We start from the raw sequence: 23,209 nt of genomic DNA, 5'->3' as shown, positions 1-23,209 counted from the left end.
ACTAAGTAGGAACAACAACAGAACACAGGGACGATATCAGAACCAAAAGAGGAAAACAAAATAAGCAGCAGCTGACAAGAGTAAGAAGAGATTGCTCTGTAAGCGCACCTGCATTAGAAGAAAAAAGCCAAGGGAAGTGTTAGTTATGCAAGATGGAAGAAAAACAACTGACAGCTCATGACATTAGAAATGAACTGTTCGATGGCTGTTTTCACTTCAGTATTCCCTAGCGATGGCAACTACAAGCAATTGTATTCACATCATTGACAAGGAAAGATCTCTGCCTAATAAAAGAAAAGAATGGGTTAGAACATCAGTTTCCTGAAGTTCAATGTTCACAGGTTCTCTTGGCCCCAAAGAGTTCTCTATAAGATATGTTAAAAAATGGTATGTGAATCTTATATTAATATGCTATGTTAAAAAAGTAGCCTCAAAAACAGTAGTAGTAGTAGTTATATTTGAGAACTGGCAAGCTGAAATGCCTATTTTTAAACAGAAAGACAGGGAAGAAGAGAAGCAGCAAAAACTTCTTGACCAGAGTCAAGATCATTAATTTTTAATTCTGAAAAATATTTTGGAACAAGTACTCAAACTATACTCTTTTATGCATTCCACAGTAACTCACACAAGTCAGCCAAGAACAAGTTATGTTAAAATCCTTTCTTCCACAGCAGTGTAATGAAAAAGCAGTAGATGAAGTATCTTTATCTTGACATTTGACTATCACAGGACATTCTTATAAGTAAGACAAACACAGCTCAGATGAAACTATTACTGTATGAATGCAGAGCTAGCTAGAGTTATCAGAAAGGAAAAAAAATAAAATCACAGTCTACTGTCAAAACAGAAAGCTGTAAGGATGTTCTGCAGAAGTATGTCCTAGGATCAGTTCCATCGATATTCTAACAATCCAGATGATGAAATCAATAGACAGTATGGAGTCTGAGGCTCTCCCAGATCTACAGGAGGACAATATTCAAATTAAAAAGTGATCTTGACAAGTTAAAAAGTTGTCTAGAAAAATATAACGTCTAATACTGTTAAGTAAAGGAATCATTCAAAACTCAAGTCTGAATCAGTCACTGCAGCAAACATGACCTCAGATTTTTGACACCTTTAATGCTATAACATAGCAAAGGGCTATAAAGTATTCCACACTGTTTAATTGCCTCACGCTATTTACCTCAGACTTTGTTGCCCTGACACAATAGGGATATAACCATTGAGAGGGTGTTGGATTAAAAAAAAAAAAAAAAAAAACAAACCCTTCTATCCCCAAAAAAGAATTCTTGACTTACTTCAGATCTATGAATCTTCTCCATGTTTCATTAAACTCTTCAATTCAGAGATTTGGCAATCTTTAACAATTTAGAAGGGAAAAACACTGCCATCTCCCGGAGCAAGTGAAGCCAGCAGTTCTCCAAATGCCTGCATTCTGCTCTCCATCTTGCATTGTTTTCTATGCACTGAAAAGTAACCTCAGGGACTTCGCAAGTCACCATCAGACGTTGCATTTAGAAATACAAGCAAAAAGCTACACTAGTGTGCCACTTGCAAGATAAATCTTGGCGGCCTAAGTTCAGTAGCAACATGAATCCGGTCCACCCATCCACCCCACAAAATTCTACATGCTTGAACAGCTTCCTTTCAATCAGCCTTCTTACCATGTACAAATCCTGGACAGAAATCTTCATAAAAGCAGGAGTGGGACCAGAAACCAAACATAGCAGCTTATTCTCATTAAAAGCATAGCAGACTGGATGAAGTGGAGTTGTAGGTGACTCCTGACCTACAGTTTTCAAATCTTTCTACTATCATCTTGCTTTCACTGTCAAGGATCCATATTACAGTCACCTGTTTTCATCCAACAGCTTTCAAGAAGAAGCTTCTGAGAATGTACCAAATGTTCTATTAATATAAACAAGTCAGGCCTACACCTCTGCTCTACACTGAACAACTCGTAACAGTCCATAAGAAGGTATGCTGTATCTACAAAGGCATATAAAATTACTTCAGTAACCACTCCCCCAACTTCTATTAGTTACAGCAGTATCCCTGATATGTTATCAGAAGTGCTTTACAACAAGGGGAAGAAATAGCCAGTTATCAAGTAGCTTGGGACAGACCTAGTAGTAACAGTTCATACTGTAGGTAAGCTGCAAGCTGTGTTATATAAAGGCTCTTCTATTTCCCCAGTAACACTGGTTATTCTCCTAGTACTCAGTTCCAGGGCTAACTGGAAGCTACCTTAGGGATCTAGTGCTCCATTCACGTCATTTGCTACCCAGGCCAAGGATGTAGCTCAGTTACTTTTTTTTTTTTAAACCGGATTATATCTGAACTAGGACATTGCACAGCTGCAAATGTTTTAAAATTAGTTTTCTAATACTGACTACATAGAAGATAACATTCATACCTTTTCCTATTAATCCATCATGGAAGTTTGAAGTCTTTTTGAATGCTATAGCTGTTTAATTGTTCCTCTGAAAAAGAGCACAACTACCAAAACAAAAGCATTAATGTCAGAAGGCTTCCATAGTCAGACAAGCATCAGTAAAGCACAAGGTCTGAATCAGGATGAAAGCAAGCTGACAGAATATCAGTATCAGCAGGATGAAAGAGATAGCGGTCAAGCCTAGAGACACAGGCAAATTTTTAGATGCCACTACTTGGATACTACAGTTAAATCTTACAGTATAGTTGACAAGTGCTGTTATTTCCTTCTTCTGGTCATGTGAACAATATGAATAGTTTATTATGCCTAACATTATTTCTCATCTCATCTAAGAATTTCAGGTGATTTCATGCTTTTGTTGTCTTCATACTGGAAAGGTATTCTGCTTAGCTTCCTGAGGCTTCTTAAGGGCTTTACCTGGTTAGGAACAACCGACCCAAAAGACAAGTTTCATCAGAATATTTTAAAAGTACTCTCTGAAGAAGACAAAAAGTGGTTTTCCATATACTTTTAGTTTAATTCTACAGTATTTGGCTTCCTTCTATTCTGCAATTACAGTTGAGGTTCACAGGAATATCTCAGCTGTCAATGCTAAAACTCAGCTTTTGGGTAAACTCAAGTAAAAGAATTCTGGATTTTTTTGGCCGTCATAGCTCAGGTTCACTTCGCACATCACATGTTTTGATGTGGTGTATCCTTAGAGAAGAATGATTTAGGCATCTTAATTAAAAAAAAACAAATTCCTTAAAAATTTAGTATCTTCAATTCAACATTCAGTTTATTTTCTAAAATAAAAAACATGCACATTTGTAATATACACCATTTGATTCTTATCAAAGACATGTTTATAAATATTTTATTATAAATCTCTATCTACAGTCCCAATCTTGAATGCCAATCTGCCCAATTGTTTTTTAGGCAAACGGAGTCCACTGAAGACAATGTAGATCTGCATTGTTTCAGGTGCTGGAAAGCAAATGTACCTGCAGAACTAGATAATTATCTCTTCAAGCACTTGCCATTTGGCTAAACCAAGTGTAAGAGTTTAATTACTTATACAAAAGCAACAAAATTCCAGTCTTTATAGGCTTCTTCAGCTGATTTCCACAAGAAAGAAGTGCAGAAACAGAAATTTACATGTCAGTCATCTCACTAAGAGAAAATGCCATATTTCTTCTTCAATTCTTCAACAGAAGTATCTTTCAATCCCATGTGGTTCACATGATTGAACAATACCTGTGTAACTGTAAAAGAAAATCCCAACATAAACTGTTATTTTTGTTATTCACACTCTTAAGGTAAATTAGTTCATTTCTTTCCTCAGTGAGAGTAAGGGTCAGATTACATAGCCGAAATAAGAGTAAATTTTCAGAACTACTGAGAGGATGAAAAAAAAGTAGCAAAGGGAAGCCCTTACTTTGTTTTGATGCCCATGAGCTGCCTAACAACATTTCCTTAAACAGGTATATAATCCTGACAACATAAACAGACAGCTTTTATTTTGTTTACTATCTTGGCACTATGCCATTAAATGCAGAAGATAAAAGTTAATGCCAGATGGCAGATAAAGCCTGCATCAGGTTAAAGGCGTGAATGCAATTCATAAGAGGAATTTACTTGCACTTCAGTAAGTCAAGCAAGTAATTTTATTTTAAGGAGATTCACATATCAAAATTTGAAAGTATAATGGTTATTAGTGAAACTCGGCTGTAGATAGTAAATTTGACATCATTTGGTCCCAGAGAAATGTTTTGCTTTTAAGTGTCTCACTGTTACATAGTTTGTCTGGTGCGCTAAATAAAGAAAATGTTTGAGACAAAACCCACTTTTACAAACCATGAACCCAAGCCAACGTCAACCTGAATTGCAAACTAATTTAAGTGATACCTCAAGAACAGGACAGACAACCAAGCTGAGTGGTTTAGAGATGATTGCATTCTTTTTGCCAACAGTAAAGTCAGGATTGCCAAGAAATGGTCATAAATTGTGGAAATTGTGTAATTTGGATACCTTGCATCTCAGATATAAGGTTTCATACAAATTCATAAAGTTGTAACATTAAGAGCTACAAACTGAAATGCTAGAGAAGCTTACTTTATCAGACTAAAATGCAGTGGTATTACTGATAAAAACAACAGAATTTAGCTGTAGTTTTCAAGTCTTAACAATTAATAAGGAATCAAAAGATTAAGAAAAATTACATGACATTCACATTAACTTCTAAAACAATCAAAAAGCTAGACAACTAATCTCAACTGATTATTACATGGAATAAACAACAAGAATAGCACTATATTTTATGTATTTCTTGCTAGATTCTACAGTATCACAAATGAAGTTTAGAAAGACACTACCGAATTACTTACTTTTTTTCTCTGAGCCTGACATAAACATTACTGCCATATCAAATCTTTTTAATTCAGATAGCCTCTGGAGGATTTCAAGGATGAGCAATGGCTCCTCTTTCCTGAAGAAGATTATTAGAAATATAAAAATAACTACTGTTGATTAGAAAGATTCAGTAGCTGCAAGTAATATTAAAGACTTCAGGAACAAGAAATTAAAGGACCACTGGAATTCCCTTCTCTGTCTCTCTCATATTTCCTGCCTTTCTCATCTTTCCTGTTCATTCTTCCACCCATGAAGCAAAAAGTCAACATTCAGAAATCTTTATGCAAGTATCATTCTGATACAGAACAAGAGTGAAGAAATATAAAAACCTAGACTGATGCAAACTGACTGCTGTTCATGTACAGAATAGCTATTACATGATTTAACGCTTACACCTTGCTATAACGTCACCATTTTTATACATATCGGGGTGTGTGAGGGGAAGTAGCACCTGTGGTCATAGGAAGCTCAGCAAAAAGCACCACATTACAGTTGCCATCATTTTTATCCATACAGAAAATTCCTAGATTGTGTTCATTTTACATTCTTCTGGTCAACAGTAGACAGGCACTCTCTTTGTTACAAATACTAACAACAAATAGTATTCTTCTTTCATAACTTGTCCCGTCTCCCTCCAGAAGAAATGTCTTTTACTTTACTGCAAACAATTTCAACTTCCTAGCCTTTATATATCATACCACCAAATGTAGGACCGTATCTCTTAAGATGTCATGTTTCACCTACGTGATGGATATTTACTTTTAAAGAAGCCGAGGGAAAGGCTAACATTGATTTACGTTTGCTTTTCTCCATAAAACAACACCTTAAAAACATTCTGAGCGTGTGCTCTCAGACAGAGTAATTCAGAGAAGCGGTACACTGCCTCTGACAGGCAAAATGAACTTTAAGACTCAAGTGGTAGCATAGATAGAAATTTCAAAAATAATTGTCAGGTCCTGTCTTATCAGAACTTCTAGCTCCAATACACATTTATTACAGGCTACTGTAAAATGCTAGCAGGTAATTAAAAATAAAAGTCAGAATGCATCACAATAAGCATTGCACAAAAATGAAACCCTCTGTATTTCTCAGCTTTAGAAAGTTAATACAGAAAGCTAATATTGTGCAATGATAACAGAACATACACAGTAATAAGAACAAAAACTATTTCATACAGTCTAATATTCAGTTTCTGATGATATTTAGCAGAACTGAATTCAACAACGTACAGTAAAGGCTATTTATTTCTTTACGTCTTTTCTGTCTGATTTTTCAAGATATGTTTAATTTCTTAAGAAGGAACAATTGAATCATTCCAATTACTGCATCATGCTCATGTAATACTGCATGCTGGAAATAATTTTGTAAGCCCAAGCGTGGCGCTAGGGAAGGAAAAAAAAGGGGGGGGGGTGGGGCAAAAAACCACAATAGCAATAAGCAATGTAAACCAAAGGAGGAGTTAAACTTACTCAATGTAGAAATCATGTAGAATTTTCAGTATCTGGTTAAACAAGTCTGGGTCTAAGGATTTCTGGAACAGTTTTGGATAAAGTGAAGGCTCTATTTGCTTTGGAAAAATTAAAAAAGTGTTATTTTTAGGCAAAAAAAATACAGTTGAGTCATGAGAATTAGAAATGAGTTTTTAGGATGTCTTGGGCAATGCTGAAGTACATGAAAGCAAAAAAAAGAAAAACAAATCACTTGCCCTATTTGACATTGAACATTAATTCTGGGGTTTTGGGGTTTTTTGCGATAATCATTGCTAACTTCTTTTAAAAGAATTCTAAGCAATTTTTGTGCGTACACATTAAGTAGATTGATGTTTCAAGCATTTGTTCAGTTTAAAGAGATAAGAATTTTGCTATGTCTAATCACCCTAGAAGCATTCATTTGAAAAATTAGAATTTAACATGGTTACTAATGTATTTAAGTAATCAGGGCCTATGTTTGAAAGAAGAGACAGAGTATACAGAGACTGCACTCAAAGCAAGGTAAGTGAAAAGTCAGGCACAAGAGGAGAAATACTCAAATGTGGATCAAACTACTCAGTATTATGTGAAGGCAATTAAAGAAAGGGCCTACTGTACACTGTTAAGACACTCTAAACTTAGCTACCCTTTCCACCTAAGTTTGCGCTGTTTCTTCAATGTCAGTTGAAGAAACCGTCCAAGCACTGTCAATCAATACTACATTTCATACCTTCAGGTACAAGTACATATTTTCCGGGCAGTCTTTCAATTTCCTGAAGTCAGACTCAAGCTGGAAAGAATTTGCAGGAATGGCAGGGACTGGAGAAGCAGATGTAAATGACCTTTTGATTTCTTTTTCTCTCTGTTTGTTCACAGGGAAAGACGGATGCAACATTGATGAAATTCCTTTCGCACTAGCAGGAAGCCTGCAGAGAGATTTTGAAACACATCATCAGGAAAACATTTAAGGAAGTCTTACACCGAGACCTAGCTGGAGATCCTTCAATTCATTAAAAATCTAAAATACTATCAAAATTTTTAAAAATAATGTATTTTAGTTTAAGCAGGTATCTAAAAAAACCCTTCAAATTATGGAAGCTTTATACTTGATTCATCTTTTCTAAAAAAACACATCTGCAAATACTTACAAATGTACTCAGACTTTCTCTACTCTGTTTCTGGAAATAACTGCATTTTATGGTACAGATTCCTACCATACACAACTGCAAAAGAAATATTACAGTTTCTGCAATTTCACAATGCAAAACAATAGCCGTGTCAAACAAACAAACCATTTTCAACACTGATTACAGTGGAGCTATTTTTGTCCTATAATTTGTCAGTTAAGTCCATTTATTTTTCAGAAGTTATAAAATGGCTAAGAAATACTTTTTTCTTCAACACTTCACAGTAAATTCATCTGACTGAGCTGGAAAAGGTGAATGTGGGAGGGTGTTTCTCATAGAAATTCTTCAATCAGAATTCCATAAAAAGTATTTACTATTAACAGAATGAGATGATGCCGATGCATAGAGAGCTTTCCTAAGCAGACAACAAGTAGAGTTCCAACTCTTAACAGGGATAAAGTTAGGATAGTGGCTTCTATAGTTCATCCTAGTTTCAGCCAGCCAGACTTGAGTTTGCCTAGCTAACACAGTGGAACTTGGGAACTTCGAGCAAACCTGAAGTTATCAGCTGCCTGCTCAGCAGAGGAAAGACTGGTGACACTCTCATCTGCTCCTTTTCTCTCACACAACTGATGTGCAAAGAATGTCTGAACTCTGCTCAGAATCTGCTCTAAAAGATTACAAATAAAAATCACAGCTAGGGAAGATGAAGTATGGCATACAGGAAAATATTATGAATTTCCTTTTATTTGAAATGTAAGAACAAGACTAGTTTTCCATCTGACGCTAAACAGATCATACTTGTCTCAACCACTACATGATCAAAGAGGCAGACATGTAAGAACTGCAGTTTCTTTCAATATTTTCTTTTTAATTCAAATTCTCCAAAATATGTTCGATACCTCATCGCATATAGAAATCTGAAAATGAAGATTACATTTCAACCACATTTACCTTTTAAAAAGAGGATCAGAATTTTTATACTTACTGTAACGGTGACGTATCACTGATTTCTTCTATTTTCAAGTGCTTTGCTTTTGGAATGTCCATTGTAGTCAACTGATCATCCTGATCTAGATTCTCTGTTGTTTCAACACTCATTGAATTCCTCCAGTTATTGACTAAAGAAGTAGTGCTGGGCAAATCACTATTTGGTGTGTCATCATCAATTTCTTCAATGGCTATTCTTCGCAAAGGCTTCTAAACAGAACACATACCTCATGTCATGTGTGTAGCCTCAACATCAGTGTATACACAGGCCCCACAAACAGCTGTGTTTAATTTTAAATAATCTCATGATAACCAGTTTCATCTGTAGTGGTGCACATGGAAGATACTTTCAACAAAGATAAATGGCAAAAAAGGAAACTTCATTACATTCTACAGAAAGCCTCATATAATCATTTTATTGCTTTACCCTCATAAACCAGTGTATCCTTACTCTAGAGGATCTCAGAATCTGCATTCTGTTTTCCCAGTAATAAAAAAAATTAGGGTTTTTTTTTTTTCCCCCTACTAAGGTTGAATGGGCAAGAACTAACATATATTTTGACCAATGACCTGGTCAAGCTTTGTAATTTAGCTAAAGAAGTAAGTATTCAGCAACATAGGCCTTGACCCTCAACTTAAAATTCTGAGATGATAAATATCTGTAACTCAGCCCTGCTGGTTGACCGAGTTACATACATTATAAGGCAATTAATTCCACCACTAGAGCACATGCTAACTAAAATGCTTCAGCTTGTTTAATCTCTGCATGATCACTATTATTTTTGACCACCACCTAGCACCACCTTCACAGGTCTTACAAGGAAGCACCATTTGGGGGGGGGGGGGGGGGGGGGGGGGGAAGAGAAAAAAATTCATCACCTTTTACTTTGGAATTTCATTTCCTGAACATGAACATAGTGTACATTGGTCTAGAAATACACATGCAAATGCACACGATTAAACATACTCAACAATTTAGACTTCTAGAAATGGCAGATTTCTCTGTCCAACTCTAACACAATCCCATCATAAGTCTTCACAGCAGTTTGCAAACTGCTTTAAATCATGCCAAAAAAAACCTGTCTTGTTGGTGTACTGACAGATAATACATGGTTTGCTTTGACAATATACCATCTCCTCATTGTTCTAAGACTGGGAGGCTGCCTGGTGGACAAGAAACAGAATTACAGTTCTCTCTGCAATCCTTGGGCAATACTAAAAGCACAGATGCTTCATCTATACTTGTTCTACCTTAACAGAATAACAAGGAAAAAACAATCAACCTAGTATCTCGACTTAATTTAGCAGCCAAACTGAAAATGTAATATCATTGTCTACAGTATTCCAGCTACTTCACAACAAATTCATTTAGGTTTCTAGAAATATTGTATCTGGTTATAGAGAGTGCATAATACTCCCCCCGCCCCCTCCCAAAAAAAGGATCAAAATAATCACACATTTTCTACTAAAACTGGCCATCTGAATTATATATTTAATGGAGGTACACAAACATTTTGAAATCGTCAAAAGCCAAACACTACAGTACTCCATACAAAGTGTGAGTACGCTTTGTATTTACACAACTCACTGCTGAATGTATAAAGATTAAATGCACTAAAAGGGGAAGCCTAATACATAAAGTTGATATTACTGTCTATATTATCATATTTTGACACATATAACTCATTAACCTGACTATAACCACTGATAATTCATAGTCCAAAAATATTGCTTCTTGAAAACCAATACCCAGGTATTCTACAGTTTATCTGGATGAAAATGCAGGCTCAAGGCTCTTGCAGTAGCCCTAGGTGACACCAGCATATCACATGGGTAGGCAACGTGTCTTGTTACCACTGCAGCTGCTATAGAAACTGTAAACAGCAGATGAAAAGAAGGGAAGTTTACCCAGAGCTTTCTCAAGTCTGCAATCAAACGTGGAGACTCAACTGCCTCCCCTTTACTCTCAACTGCAATGTTAGCTATGGACCCAGGATAGGGTTGTGGGGTTGCCTCCCCATTTCGTATTATAGATATAGGTATACACCATGTTTTCTATGGCATTGTAGGCTGAATGCTTACACCACTGCTACTGTTACACACACATGGAAATGCTGAAGTTATGTTCCTGAAAAATATGAAAACAGTAAATCTGTAAATTTTGGGCTTTCCACAAGCAAGATGTATCTAACAGGAGTTAGTCTACATAAATAAGCAACAAGTGGATTTCAACTTTAAGCTCTACTTCTCCCATATGGAAAGCAACCCACAAAACAAAACAACTTACTGCTGATTTCAGATGTAATGGATTATCAATCAGTTTCACTATATTTTTTATTTCTGTTTCTTTTATCAATACTGCAGGATATTCTTGATGAGTCCACTGTTCCTTCTCAGCTAATTCCTGAAAAAAGTTGTCCAAAAGATCAAAAGTTTGAGGAATAATTATAAGACGTGTTAAAAATTACATAATAAAGAATGAAAACATTCTATTACTATAGGTTTACCAAAAAAAAAAAAAAAAAAAGCACAAGTATACATACGTTCCTTATTTTAGTGAGTTCATTTATTGCTTGTTTATTTCCAGGTTCCAGCTTCAGAACAGCTTCAAAATCTGAGTGAAAAACAACATATGAAAACTGTAGACATTTCAAGTTACAAAGTACTCCCGGCAAATTTTTAAACCTTCTATTGTCCTTTCACAGCTCTAAAATAATTAAAGGCAGGTAAGTCATCCTAATGCTTATATCATGACCTAGTTTTTAAATACATTTTTCAAACTATTTCTTACTACTTATCATAAGCAACAACAGTTGTAATTTCACACAAAACTGTCTTCTGATCATGTGGATACCAACACAAAAGGTTTTATGCATATTCAATGAAACACAAAACCCCACCATTCTTAACTTTTGCACTGATAACCTCAATTAGTCAGCAATTGATTTAATTGTTATTAGAAGATTAAAAAAAAAAAAACAGTATGTCCTTATACTAATCTCTTACCTATTACACTTAGGCTAATTCAAAGTCATACCTTGCATAGCTTCTTTTAGCTTTCCAAGAGCAACTCTGGCAGCTCCTCTTCTGGCAAAGGCTTTAGAATAGGAGGCATCTAAGAGCAGAGCTTGTGTACAGTCATTTTCTGCCTCTTCATATCTCAGCAAAAGATTAGTACAAAATTAATAATCAGTTTGAAGAGGCAGTGTCAACTGAAAAGACAGAGCTACCCAAAACAATTAAAATATGAAGACAGATCTTAATTACCTACATACATATAAATACACATCACTGAGCTAAAATGTAAAATAAAAGTAAACATTTAAAACATGATTTCTCAATACCTTGAAATTTCAGCCAAATGTTTTGCTATCTTATGACACACTGCTGACTTTCTTTTCATCATCACAGAGAAATTCACTTCCTCTGTGAAAATAAATGCTTAAAGCCTGTCAGAGCAGAGTCCACTTTAAACGTTAAATAGCCTTAAAATGAAAGTCAGCATCGTAGCTTTGTACTTCTGAAAACCAGAAATACCATTACAAACAAACAAACAAAAAAAACAAAACAAGAACGGAGATGCAAGCATATATGAGAATAAACTCCTCTACATCTGAATTTCTGTGACCTGTCCTTAATTATTTCAGAATAAGAAATCAGTATATCCTTGCATTGAAGTAATTTGCTTCATTGTAAGGCCAAATTTCCTCATCCCAGTTATATTTAGTTATATTAGATCACTATGCGCATATTAAAGTATTTTCATTCATTCCTCTTCTCCTCCTTCAATCTATCATTAAATTTATGGAAATAGGTTTTTTTTTTTTGCGGTTCTTATCAGTTCTAGAGGTTTATAAGAATACTAATGAGCTTCTGTTGCACTTTATGTTTGGGTCCTCTTTGAAATGTAAAGACCCATGATACATGGATTTATCATACAGAATCGATTTTCTTGCTTGGTCATTCAATTAAAGTATCACTTCCTCTGATTCTCTGAGAACAATATTTGCATTATGATGTCCTCTATGGCTTCAGTACTAAATTACAAATGTTGTGTCAGAAATACTACCTGTGCAACCTATTTTATAGTCTCATAATTTGAGATCAATGTATTGTCTCTACAGATATCCAGCTGCATCATGTTAGAACAGATGACCAACATAATGCCCAGCTCTCTGCTTCTCACACTACCAGTTTAAAAGGTTTAAACTACCATACCATCATGGTATAGAATTTCTCTCATTTGCTAGAAAGCATGCATTTCCTACTGTTACTGTATTATTTGAATAAAGCTTAATTAAAAATAAGTTAACTACACATACATGTCTCCATTAGTGGAGTTAAAGAAAAATATTTTAAAAGATGACAATTTCCAGAAAAAGCTCTTATCCATTCCCTTTGAAGTCAGAAGTTATAATCCACTTCTTTTTACAGTGCAACATTCAGTAGCTGACTGGGTTTTATAGTCAAAAAAGACATAAAGCTTTGGGCAGGTCCTTTGAGAAAGGTGAATATCTAGAATTTTACACACATGAAAGAATGAAAATCAAACTTTAGAAATTATAATTTCATACTGATGCTATTTTATTCCCTCAGAACTTCTTTCCTATGACATGCGTTGTAAGATCATACATATTGAGTTGTTCTCTCTCCCTTACTGTTTTCAATACGATTTATTCTATACTGAATTCTAAAAAGAATTAGAAGGAGTGACAGTAACTTAACCTGAGCGAAAATCTACTGGATCATTCTTCCATCTAGTTCACAACAAAGAAAGAAACAAACAGTATAGCACATGCAATCCTACTTACTTTTCAATCTTTAGATAGGCCATGGCTCTGTTTGCTGGCAGAAGCGCATTGGTGCCATCTGCTGCTATACCACGTGTATAACATTCTATTGCAGTCTCATACTTTCCTTCTTTGAAATAACCATTACCCTGTAATATTTAGGTTAGAAAAAAAAAAGCGTTGAGAAAGATCTAGTGCAGTGAGCTTTTCTTATCCTTTTTAGTAGACAGGGTCACAATATCAAGAAGATGGTTCACAAAGAACACCCACATCAGGGCAGATATTTATAGCATATTTCTTCATATCTAAGCTTGGAGGCAGACCACAAAAAAAATCTTAATTTTTTCTAGTACTTCAAGGATAAAAAAAAATTTGCTATATGCATAGTTTAAGTGCAGACTTACAAGTCTATAACTTGTGATTTATCTTTACTCTTGACGTGCAGGATAAGCCACCCTGTACCTTCTGAATTTAAAGACAAGCTGAACAAAGCTGAACCTTTACAATTCTCCTTTCAAGATGACTTTCTGCACTGCACAAATCCGTCTTTATCCTGCTACATCCATGAAACTGTTATCCTGAAACATTACTTGTGCCCAAATGTTGCTGTCATTTTCTAATTAATGCTCCATACAACAAAATTACATTACTTTTTTCTTTTTTTCCAAGAGACTAAAATTATCTTTTGCTTCTCAGTAGTAATATAAAGCCATGTATTATCTTCTCCGCTACTACTCTACTCACTGGCAAAAAAGTGAAGGCCACAGTTCAGACTTGACAGGATCCATGTTGCCAGGAATAGGCCCACAGTGAGTCAACTCTGCTACGAATGAAGTATTGCACTAGACTGAAATTTCTGTGGCCTCTTCAAACTTTTGTTCCTTTTACCTACTTAATGTATGCTTTCATTCTTTTCCTACTAATTACCTCTTACAACCAGTATAGGAAACCTGAATACTGATAAAAAGTCGGAAGTTAAATAGCTAGATAAGAGAACAGAAAATTATGTTTTAGTTGATAATGTCATTTCTTAATTGCAACAGTGGGGAGAGGGAGAAATCAATAAGCCAACTGTGAGTCAAGACCACGTATCCAGAAATACATTTTTATTGTCATTGTTGCCTGCACTCCCTGAAGTCCTTTTTATAACTACTTTTCACCATGTAATCAGAGGTTTGAAAACACAAGAAATAGTCCACAACTCTACCTGGACAAGCAGAGGTCAAGATGCATATAATACTGGAGAAACGTATTTTGTAAAATAAAGTTGAAGTTCTACTTATCTTACTACCTATTTGAAATTTATCATATACAATTTGGGCTGTAAAAGCTTCCTTGTATAATTATTCCTCTAGAAGAGTCCAAGCAGAACTCACTGTCCCCCTCCCCTCCCCATAGAGCCCAAAATGGGAAACAATTAAGGTTATATCAAGGACATTGTATTTATGAAGTTCAAAACAGACTCAGGTTTCATTTACACATTTGCACAGCTGATAGCACAACACAACACTTTTCTTTGCTAGTTCTCTCCTGTTCCACCAGAACCTGTGACTTACCAGATCTTTTTCTGTAATAGCCTTCTGCCTGAGCTGCTGGTCTTCAATGCGCTGCTTCTCTTTGTCTGTTAATTCTGGTCTGACTGCATCTTCAAACTCTTTCCGTTCTGAACTTTCTTTTGATGATAGAGCCTGCAAAGATGTATTTTTCCTCAATAAGTATTTCCCCCACTTACACATTTTCAGAACATAAATTACAATCAGTTCTAAACTTTTAAAATGCAAAATCTGCCAAGCATTTTAACAGAAGTGCCTGTGTTGTAAGTTAAATGCAAATTGAAGAGACCATTCTAAACTGTTCTTGAAAATGTATTTCTATGAGGGACTGTGAGTCAGAGTATTACTTGGTAAATAAAAAGTACGTAATTTCTGAAGCACAGTGTAAAATGACCCATGGAACCTGCCTATATATATTCCAATTCACAAATCATTTATTTCTTCAATTACTGGAGACTTTGGGTCTTCATTCTGAAAATAAATTTTTCAAGCACTTTCAAAACTACAGTTGAAGAGGTATAAGCATATTCACACAGTAATGACAGGTGAGCTTATATTTACTAAGGTCATCATAATCAACATTCTCTCCCTGTCATGAAAGGGATCAGACTTGCAGTAGAGTATTATATTCTACTAGGCTTAAACCTACTTTCTGGTTTGGCAGACCACAGCAATCAGTGGGACTACAAGCAGGCTAGCAGTTCAGCTATATGGCCAAGAGAACACACAGGTTCTCTCATACATAGTGCTACCTTGCACCAAAATACTAAGCATGACTGAAAAAAACATTAACACAGGAGGCAGAAAAAACATCTGAGTGAAGATTTTTTTAATAAAACACAGATGTTGGTGCACACATCCAGTCTTAGTCTGCTAATCCACCACTACACTGATGTTTGCATACATGCTAGTTAATCCAGAAGAAACTCAATTATAGATTTTGACCTCAGTGAACTTCAAATACCAGAAAAAGCACGCGAGTATTTGTTGAATTCAGTTCTTGTTATAAATGTAAGCTGATACAGATATAAACTGAACAGGGTGTATTAATTTATGTTAGGGCCTATTAATCTTATTACCTGATCAATTTTCTTCAGTTCATTTTTTGCTTCAAAGTTGTTTGCATCCAGCTCTAAAACTTTTTCATAATCTATCAGAAGATCAGAAAACAATGTTTCAGGTAGGAACTACAGGCTAGTAACCAGAGTATAAAATAAGAGCATTCTTTTGAGATAATCCTTTTTTATAGTTACCTAAAAAGCATGAGATATTACAAAGAACATATTATTCTAAGACATTTAAAGCTGAGTTATTCTAGAACTTCTAATACCTACAGTAATCATTTAGACTTGCTGCTTGAATTTTACCTTGCCAGAAGAATATGCGATTCAGTATTTCATTTCTTTGTTTACAGGAAATGAAAATTAAATTCCTACGCCAAATAAGCAAATCGCACAAGCTTTAATCAAGCAGACAGACAAACAGTTTGCATGTATTTTAAGGAAAGAATTTTAAAAAGACCCACCTTCTTTAGCACCTTGAAGATTTTTCAAAGCAAAGCGAGCAGCTCCTCTTCTGGCATAAGCCTTTGTGTAATTTTTATCTAAAGCAAGTGCTAAATTGCAGTCAGATTCTGCAACAGAAAACCTATCAAAAATATGAATGAGTTAGTTTGGACACATCTAGGTGACAAAACCCAAAACTTCAGCAAGCTTTATGGGTTCTCTCTAAAGTGGAAATCTTACATGCTTCAGAAGGGGCACAGAACAAGTATTTAAACATCTCTCAATTCAGAACACATTAAAACAGAGGTCAACAATCTCTACTGCAAAAGAAAGAATAACCAACTCTCCTATATCCTCTTTCCCCCTAAAACAAATAAAAGCCTTAGAAATAGAGCTCATTGAATCTGAAAGGCAAATCAGATACTGAACTTTCTCGCTTTTTTTTTTTTTTTTTTTTAAAGTTTTACACCGTAACACAGAAAACAGTGAACTTTCAACATGAAAGCAGAAGGAAAAAAAGATGAGAGAGACTACCTGATTCCTTATCCTGGCAATTCCTATTTTACTTTGAAACCGCAAAGCAGGTTGCAACAGTAGTCTTACACAGACTGTATTACAGCATGATAAATAATATAATCAAGACTTAAAATGAGACAAAAAATCTGAAGGTAGCATTCAAAAGAAGAAAATATTAAGGATTTAACAATACAAGTCTTACTTTTTCATTCTATAAAAAGCCGATGCTCTGTTTGTGGGCAATACTGGATTGTACGGATCAGAATGCATCCCTCTAGTGTAGCATTTTATAGCTTCATCAAAGTTCCCTTGTTTAAAGTAGTTATTACCCTGTGAATAGAAGAAAGTCTTATTAGCAAATTACCGTACATTGACAGACACATTACTAATTTTTGCTGAAAAAATTCATTTGCTTAACATCTCTCACAAAGTACTACTTTACTGTAAAACATTTATTTTCACTACAATATTCTAAGTATCCCATATTAAATATTTCTCATGATTTATACAATAAGAGGATTTTATTATATACCGATTTTCAATATCTGTAGGTCATTTCCAGAAACCTATAACAAGCACATACCTAGCTGTTTAAATTGCCATAGACAATTACTGAAGGTTTTTTTGAGTTTTTAGTAACTAGATTGGGCATCTTTGCCTTCCAAGGTAAATATTCTCATTTCTGCCTCCTTTGGGACACAACTTTTATCTCGTGTGCCCTCAACTGCTTCATTGCAGCCAAGATGATAATGGTCAAAGACATCTCAATTTCTCAGTGTAGACTGCAGATTATACATCAGGGAATTTCTACAGCAGCAGAGAAAGCCGGCAGATGTCACCCATGCAGGCAATAAAAAAAACCCTAAGAAACTCTACTGAAGAAAAGTATGGACTGACAGATGGTGTTAGGCAATTGTTTGTAAACAAAGAAGTTTCTCAGAACTACAGAAGTTGCCATACTACTAACTCAGCCTATCTCACACGGCATTGAAGCATGAGATAGGTCTTGCTGTATTCTACTTGCAAAATAAGGTAAAACTGAACTGGTACCAACTTGCCATTACCAAGGCAGGGATGACATACAAGTTCGCCCATCATTCCCAGATGTACTGGCCTCGCAAAGGAACTAATCTTAAATTCTTGGTGATTTAGTTTGGGGCATTCAGACCTTGTGTTCAGGCAAACACCAGTTTGATCCATATGGCAATTTTATACAGTAATCCAACTTCTCAAAGCAAAAAACCACCAATACATTAATCATCTTAAGCGCACGTTAAGAAGCATCTGACAGGCTTTGCTGCAATTGGTGATGAGAAGAAACAGAAACGCAGTGAGAATTTTGTATGTTGGAATCACAGGCAGGAAAACAGACATAAAAAATTCCAAACAGGCAATTCTTCCATCAGAAGTGTAGCCTCAGTGGACGATCTTTTAAAAGAAACTACAAATACTCCTATGTCTAACTTGCTACTTTGCAAATCATAGAATCATTTAGGTTGGAAAAGAGGTTTAAGATCATCGAGTCCAACTGTTAACCTAACACTGCCAAGTCCAGCATTAAACCATGTCCCTAAGCGCCACATCTACACATCTTTTAAATACCTCCAGGGATGGTGAATCAACCACTTCCCTGGGCAGCCTGTTCCAATGCTTGATAACCCTTTCAGCGAAGAAATTTTTCCCTAATATCCAATCTAAACCTCCCCTGGCGCAACCTGGGGCCATTTGCTCTTGTCCTATCACTTGTTACTTGGGAAGAGACTGACACCCACCTTGCTACAACCTCCTTTCAGGTAGTTGTAGAGAGCGATAAGGTCTCCCCTGAGCCTCCTTTTCTCCAGGCTAAACAACCCCAGTTCCCTCAGCCGCTCCTCACAGGACTTGTGCTCTAGACCCTTCACCACCTTCGTTGCCCTTCTTTGGACATGCTCCAGCACCTCAATGTCTTTCTTGTAGTGAGGAGCCCAAAACTGAACACAGTGTTCAAGGTGCGGCCTCACCAGTGCCAAGTACAGGGGGACAATCACTTCCCTAGTCCTGCTGGCCACACTATTTCTGATACAAGCCAGGATGCTATTGGCCTTCTTGGCCACCTGGGCACACTGCTGGCTCATATTCAGCTGGCTGTCGACCAAGACTCCCAGCTCCTTTTCTGCCAGGCAGCCTTCCAGCCACTCTTCCCCAAGCCTACAGCATTGCATGGGGTTGTGACCCAAGTGCAGGACCCAGCACTTAGCCTTGCTGAATCGCATACAACTGGCCTCAGCCCATCGATCCAGCCTGTCCAGATCCCTCTGTAGAGCCTTCCTACCCTCAAGCAGACCAACGCTCCTGCCCAACTTGGTGTCATATGCAAACTTAGTGAGGGTGCACTCAATCCCCTTGTCCAGACCACTGATAGAGATATTTAAACAGAACTGGCCCCGATACCAAGTAAAACAATCAGTTATACTCAGTTATATACAGTTATAATGTTATAACCTTTTCCTTCTCTGCAAGAGCTTTTTCTGCATCTATACGGATTCCATCTTCCTCGGAGTCTGATTCTGGAGATACAGAATCATGAGTACTATCTTCTTTATCAAGTTCTTCAAGTATTTTATCCTGAAATCAGATAAAAATAAATTATCTGCATTATAATTTAACACTACGAAATAAATCAAGCAAGACTTTAGGAGAATTAGTAGTGCGTTTTCAAAATCTTTACTGAGGAGTATTCCACACTTCAAAAGTAAGAGACCTATCCTCTAATACCGCCAGCTGTGTTTAGTCTTATATTCTATTAGAATTATGAACTTTTAATAGATCTATCGTTAAACCATTTTTTTTTTTCCTTAAAGTCAAATTCAATCTGCTGGATCAGAGTACAGTCAATAGAAAACTAGTATTTCTCAATATTCCAAATTTTAAACACACAACTTTTTTGGAAAAAAGCTACTTTCTATGTTCATACAGTACTCAGCAGAGTAAGATACTGACTTGTGGACTGCACTCTCAACACTGTAAGAAAATCTTATTTAAGACAGAATCAACTGGGGACAAGACTAAGTTAACAAGCAAATATTCTGACTCACCACATCAAGTTTTCCCCATGCTTCATAATCGTAAGACTTGATCTTGTTTTTCTTGTTTTCCTCAGTGGTTATTTTTGAAGGGACCTTACTTTTGCTTTTCTTCTTTTTCTTAAAAGCCTTGTTTCGAATTGGTGGCAAATTCTAAATTGAAATAAGTAATTTATTATAAAACAGATGTGTGAAAGTCACTTGAAGAATCTATAGTACCTATATCTAGATATAGTCTCTGTATCTACTGGCTAGTTTTATTTTAGAAATCCATCCAGCAAGCTGTTCTCAGGAACTCCACAAAACTACTAAGGACAGCAAGTATAAATCTTTCAATACATAATAACAGCAAATATTACACGTATGATACAAAGTTAAGTTTTACACCACAACTCTGGGCAGAGTATCGCTGAAGTACCACATCGATACATTAAAAGTCAGCAATAATAAGTAAAGCTGATGCTGCAAACAGAAATATTCTCCTAGACCTACCTGGAACTTACTAAGAATTTACTGGCCCCATCACCTCCAGAGGCTACTGCCCCACAGCTGTTGGTGGAACAGTTTACAGAGGAATCTTTGGTCTGCTTCAGATGAGGAACAAGTCAGCTAGGTTAGCTCATACCTTCTATTCAGGTATTTTAAGTGAAGCAAAAAGTAATTACTATAAACACTATCACATTATGAATAGCTGAGTTAGTATTGACACTGGACGTGTGATTTTTACCTCTTCTGGGACACCACTCTGTTTCCTTAGTTCAGAATCCACTTCTTTAATATCTTTTTCCCAGCTCTCCAATTCTCTCATAAAATCCTGCAGCTCTTCAGCATTTTGCTTCATTTGCAGCTGTAGTTCTAGCGCTTTATTTGGTGCACTCATTGTAATCTGCCAAATTTCAAGGAAAAAACTTTCTAAAGAGAACTTGAAAGTACGTACTTCAAAATGAAGAAGTCTGACTTACATGCAAGACGGGCTTCCCAATAGCATAGTAGGAACATTAAATAAGAGACTAAGAAGAAACATAATTTAAATGTCTTTGAAAAAATGATGGGAAGCCATGTTATTTAGATAAAACAAATTATATCAGAACAAACAGGAAGTCATGCTTTCCTAACCAAGTGTAAGGTAAAGGGCCCAACAAGCCAATGAAAACCCTGAAAATGATAACAAGGCGATCTTCATTTAAAACAATTTCTGCAGTGTTTCCCAGATGACAGAATGAAGAAAAATCTAACATGTTAACATTTAAGTTTTAACTAAAAAAAAAACAAAAACCAAAACCAATTAAGATATACATGCTGCCTTGTATCTGAACAGAAACAAGACATCTGGCAAACCAATCCCCAAAAGCACTTTCAGCTCCTACAAGTAAGTATGCTTAAATATGCACACATTTTTAGCACAGGAACAAGTAAACACATGAGGTGTTTTATTATGAAGTCTAGTGAATTACAAGTCCAGAATATTCTTTGAATGTGCTCTTTGTACACATCTGTAGCCCTCCAAGTCCCCAAAATACTGTTTAATAATTATTAATGCTTAATAGTCTTCATAAGTTTTGTCTTAATTTTAGTGTCTTAAGTGATAGACTTTTTATTATCACAGAAATATCAAGTCACAAGTAAAAAGTAACCTTAAAAAAAGTCTTGGTTACAATTCAGAAAAGAACCCCACATTTGTACAGTCCATAGCACAAAAAGCTGAAAGGATGAAGCAAACATATTTTGAAGACAATCATGATTAAGTAACTCATGATGAACTAAATACAAACTTAAACAAAGCTATGAACGGTTGATAACTATAACCTCTTGACTGAAAGAGCTTCAGGATCAGTTACAATCCTCACATAAGGATAAATAAGCTATTTATAGAGATAGCACACAAAATTTTTAAAGAAGAAAAAGGACTAGATTTTTTATTTATTTTGAACATCCAGTAAGACAATAACCTAATAGCATAGAAATACAAAAATTTATGGGCCAAACAAAGCTAATGACTTCTGCAATACAGTGTGCTGTCCATAATTATGGACAAGAGTTTCATAAAAGATGGAAAAACAGACTGCATGATTATTAGTGAACTAATGCTACCAAAGCAGAAGTATTTTTTCTTCCTCAGGAGTAAGCAGCTGTGTAGATGCCCTGATGCACCAACTGTGCTTCTCCCTAGTTACCTCCTATACATAGGTGGTAACATGCTTACCCTTAGCAACATATTTTTCCTAAAATCTTCTAAATATTTCGTCTATTTGAAACAAAGTAGAAAGAAACTTTAGATGAAGCCAAAAATGCATATTTTTCATCGTATTTCCAATTTAGGTGTTTATTATTTTTTTTCCACCTACAGCTGTTGCCCCATACTGGATTGTCTCCACAATATTCAGCCAGTTAATTCCATGAAACCTGGGCACGGGCATATCAAGTATTCCATACAGCTTAGTACACCCTGGCCAACAGTACCTAGAACAAGATGCTTCAAAAGATGCAAGAAACTACATTGTGATCTCTTGAACTTTTCTTTTTGCTGTCACTGACTAAATAATACTCTTATACATGTGAAAATCTAATGTTAAATCTAGCCGTTTGTTTTCTGGCGTTCTAAAGCATCTTGCACAAGTGTATAATGTAAGCCTGCTCCTGTTACCCACTAGCCTAACACTGCTTGCTACATAAAGCTTAGCAACGACCTTAATCCACACGTTGACAGCAGACTCCTTTCCAGTACAGCTCTTACACCCTTTAAGGCAGTTTGATTTGAGTCTCAACGCAGGGGCCTTCCTTTGCTTTACCCAGCACCCGAGGGCTGCCTTGTCCCAGCGACTCCACGGGGGAGCAGCCGCATTACCCCAGAGGCCTGGCCGGCAGCCAGCGGAGCAGGCTAGCTACCCAGCGGCACCGCAGGCCCGCCCGGGAGCGAGCCCCGCGCCGCAGGAGGCCCGGGCTCACGCCGAAGAGGCCCCCGAGACAAAGCCAGCCCGTTTAAGTTCCAACAGCCGCCTCTCCGCCGCCCCGGGGTTACAAACGAGGCCCTGACTCCTTCAGGGCGGACTCCCCCTCGCCTCCCCACCCCGCGCGGCCAGGCCGCCTGTGGGCCACGGGGAGGCGGCACTGGGCCGACTACGCCGCGGGCCGGGCCAGGCCGCGCCGCGCCAGACCGGACGCCGCGGACGCCGCACACCCGTCCCGTCCCGTCCCGCCGCGGCCTCACCTGCGCCGGGTCCCGCCTCTTTCTGCCGCCGCCACCGGACGCCCTCCCCGCGCGGCCGAGCCTCCTCCCAGAATGCAGCGCAGCCCCGCGGCCCCACAGCGGGACGGTCCCCACGCCCCGGCGGCCCCGCGGCGGCAGGGGCA

The 23,209-nt window shown here is 36.9% G+C and overlaps 1 protein-coding gene across 3 annotated transcripts; it reads right to left on the bottom strand.

The window, feature by feature from the left end:
- Window positions 1–3,215: 3,215 nt before the first annotated feature.
- Window positions 3,216–23,185, bottom strand: RPAP3 (RNA polymerase II associated protein 3). 3 transcript variants are annotated; one of them, XM_050905700.1, is made up of 17 exons: window positions 23,067–23,185; window positions 20,586–20,744; window positions 19,871–20,011; window positions 19,278–19,400; window positions 16,999–17,126; window positions 16,301–16,422; window positions 15,855–15,925; window positions 14,779–14,910; window positions 13,244–13,371; window positions 11,470–11,591; window positions 10,976–11,046; window positions 10,720–10,836; window positions 8,431–8,642; window positions 7,046–7,241; window positions 6,316–6,413; window positions 4,822–4,922; window positions 3,216–3,699 (listed from the first exon to the last, which is right to left on the bottom strand). In XM_050905700.1, exons 2-17 carry the CDS (start codon window positions 20,736–20,738, stop codon window positions 3,608–3,610), a joined length of 2,007 nt encoding a protein of 668 aa, XP_050761657.1. In that variant the 5' UTR covers window positions 20,739–20,744; window positions 23,067–23,185; the 3' UTR covers window positions 3,216–3,607. The 3 variants fall into 3 exon arrangements, with proteins under 3 accessions (XP_050761657.1, XP_050761644.1, XP_050761652.1); XM_050905687.1 differs by lacking the exon at window positions 23,067–23,185 and adding an exon at window positions 22,546–22,603; XM_050905695.1 differs by lacking the exon at window positions 3,216–3,699 and having other exon boundaries at window positions 4,828–4,953; window positions 23,067–23,125.
- Between the last annotated feature and the right edge of the window lie 24 nt (window positions 23,186–23,209).

The sequence above is a fragment of the Gymnogyps californianus genome, chromosome 1 (genome assembly GCF_018139145.2).
Source record: "Gymnogyps californianus isolate 813 chromosome 1, ASM1813914v2, whole genome shotgun sequence".
Lineage (NCBI taxonomy): Eukaryota > Metazoa > Chordata > Aves > Accipitriformes > Cathartidae > Gymnogyps > Gymnogyps californianus.
The sequence above is the reverse complement of the archived record's forward strand: the minus strand, read 5'-3'. Positions and strand labels throughout refer to the sequence as shown.

Excerpts from the sequence above, each read along its gene's own strand:
- RPAP3 (XM_050905700.1), bottom strand. The coding sequence starts at position 20,738 with ATGAGTGCACCAAATAAAGCGCTAGAACTACAGCTGCAAATGAAGCAA. Across the intron at positions 19,401-19,870 it reads CATGGGGAAAACTTGATGTG|GATAAAATACTTGAAGAACT; the intron begins GTGAGTCAGAAT and ends ATCTGATTTCAG. Across the intron at positions 16,423-16,998 it reads GCTTTTTATAGAATGAAAAA|GTTTTCTGTTGCAGAATCTG; the intron begins GTAAGACTTGTA and ends TATTTTTGATAG.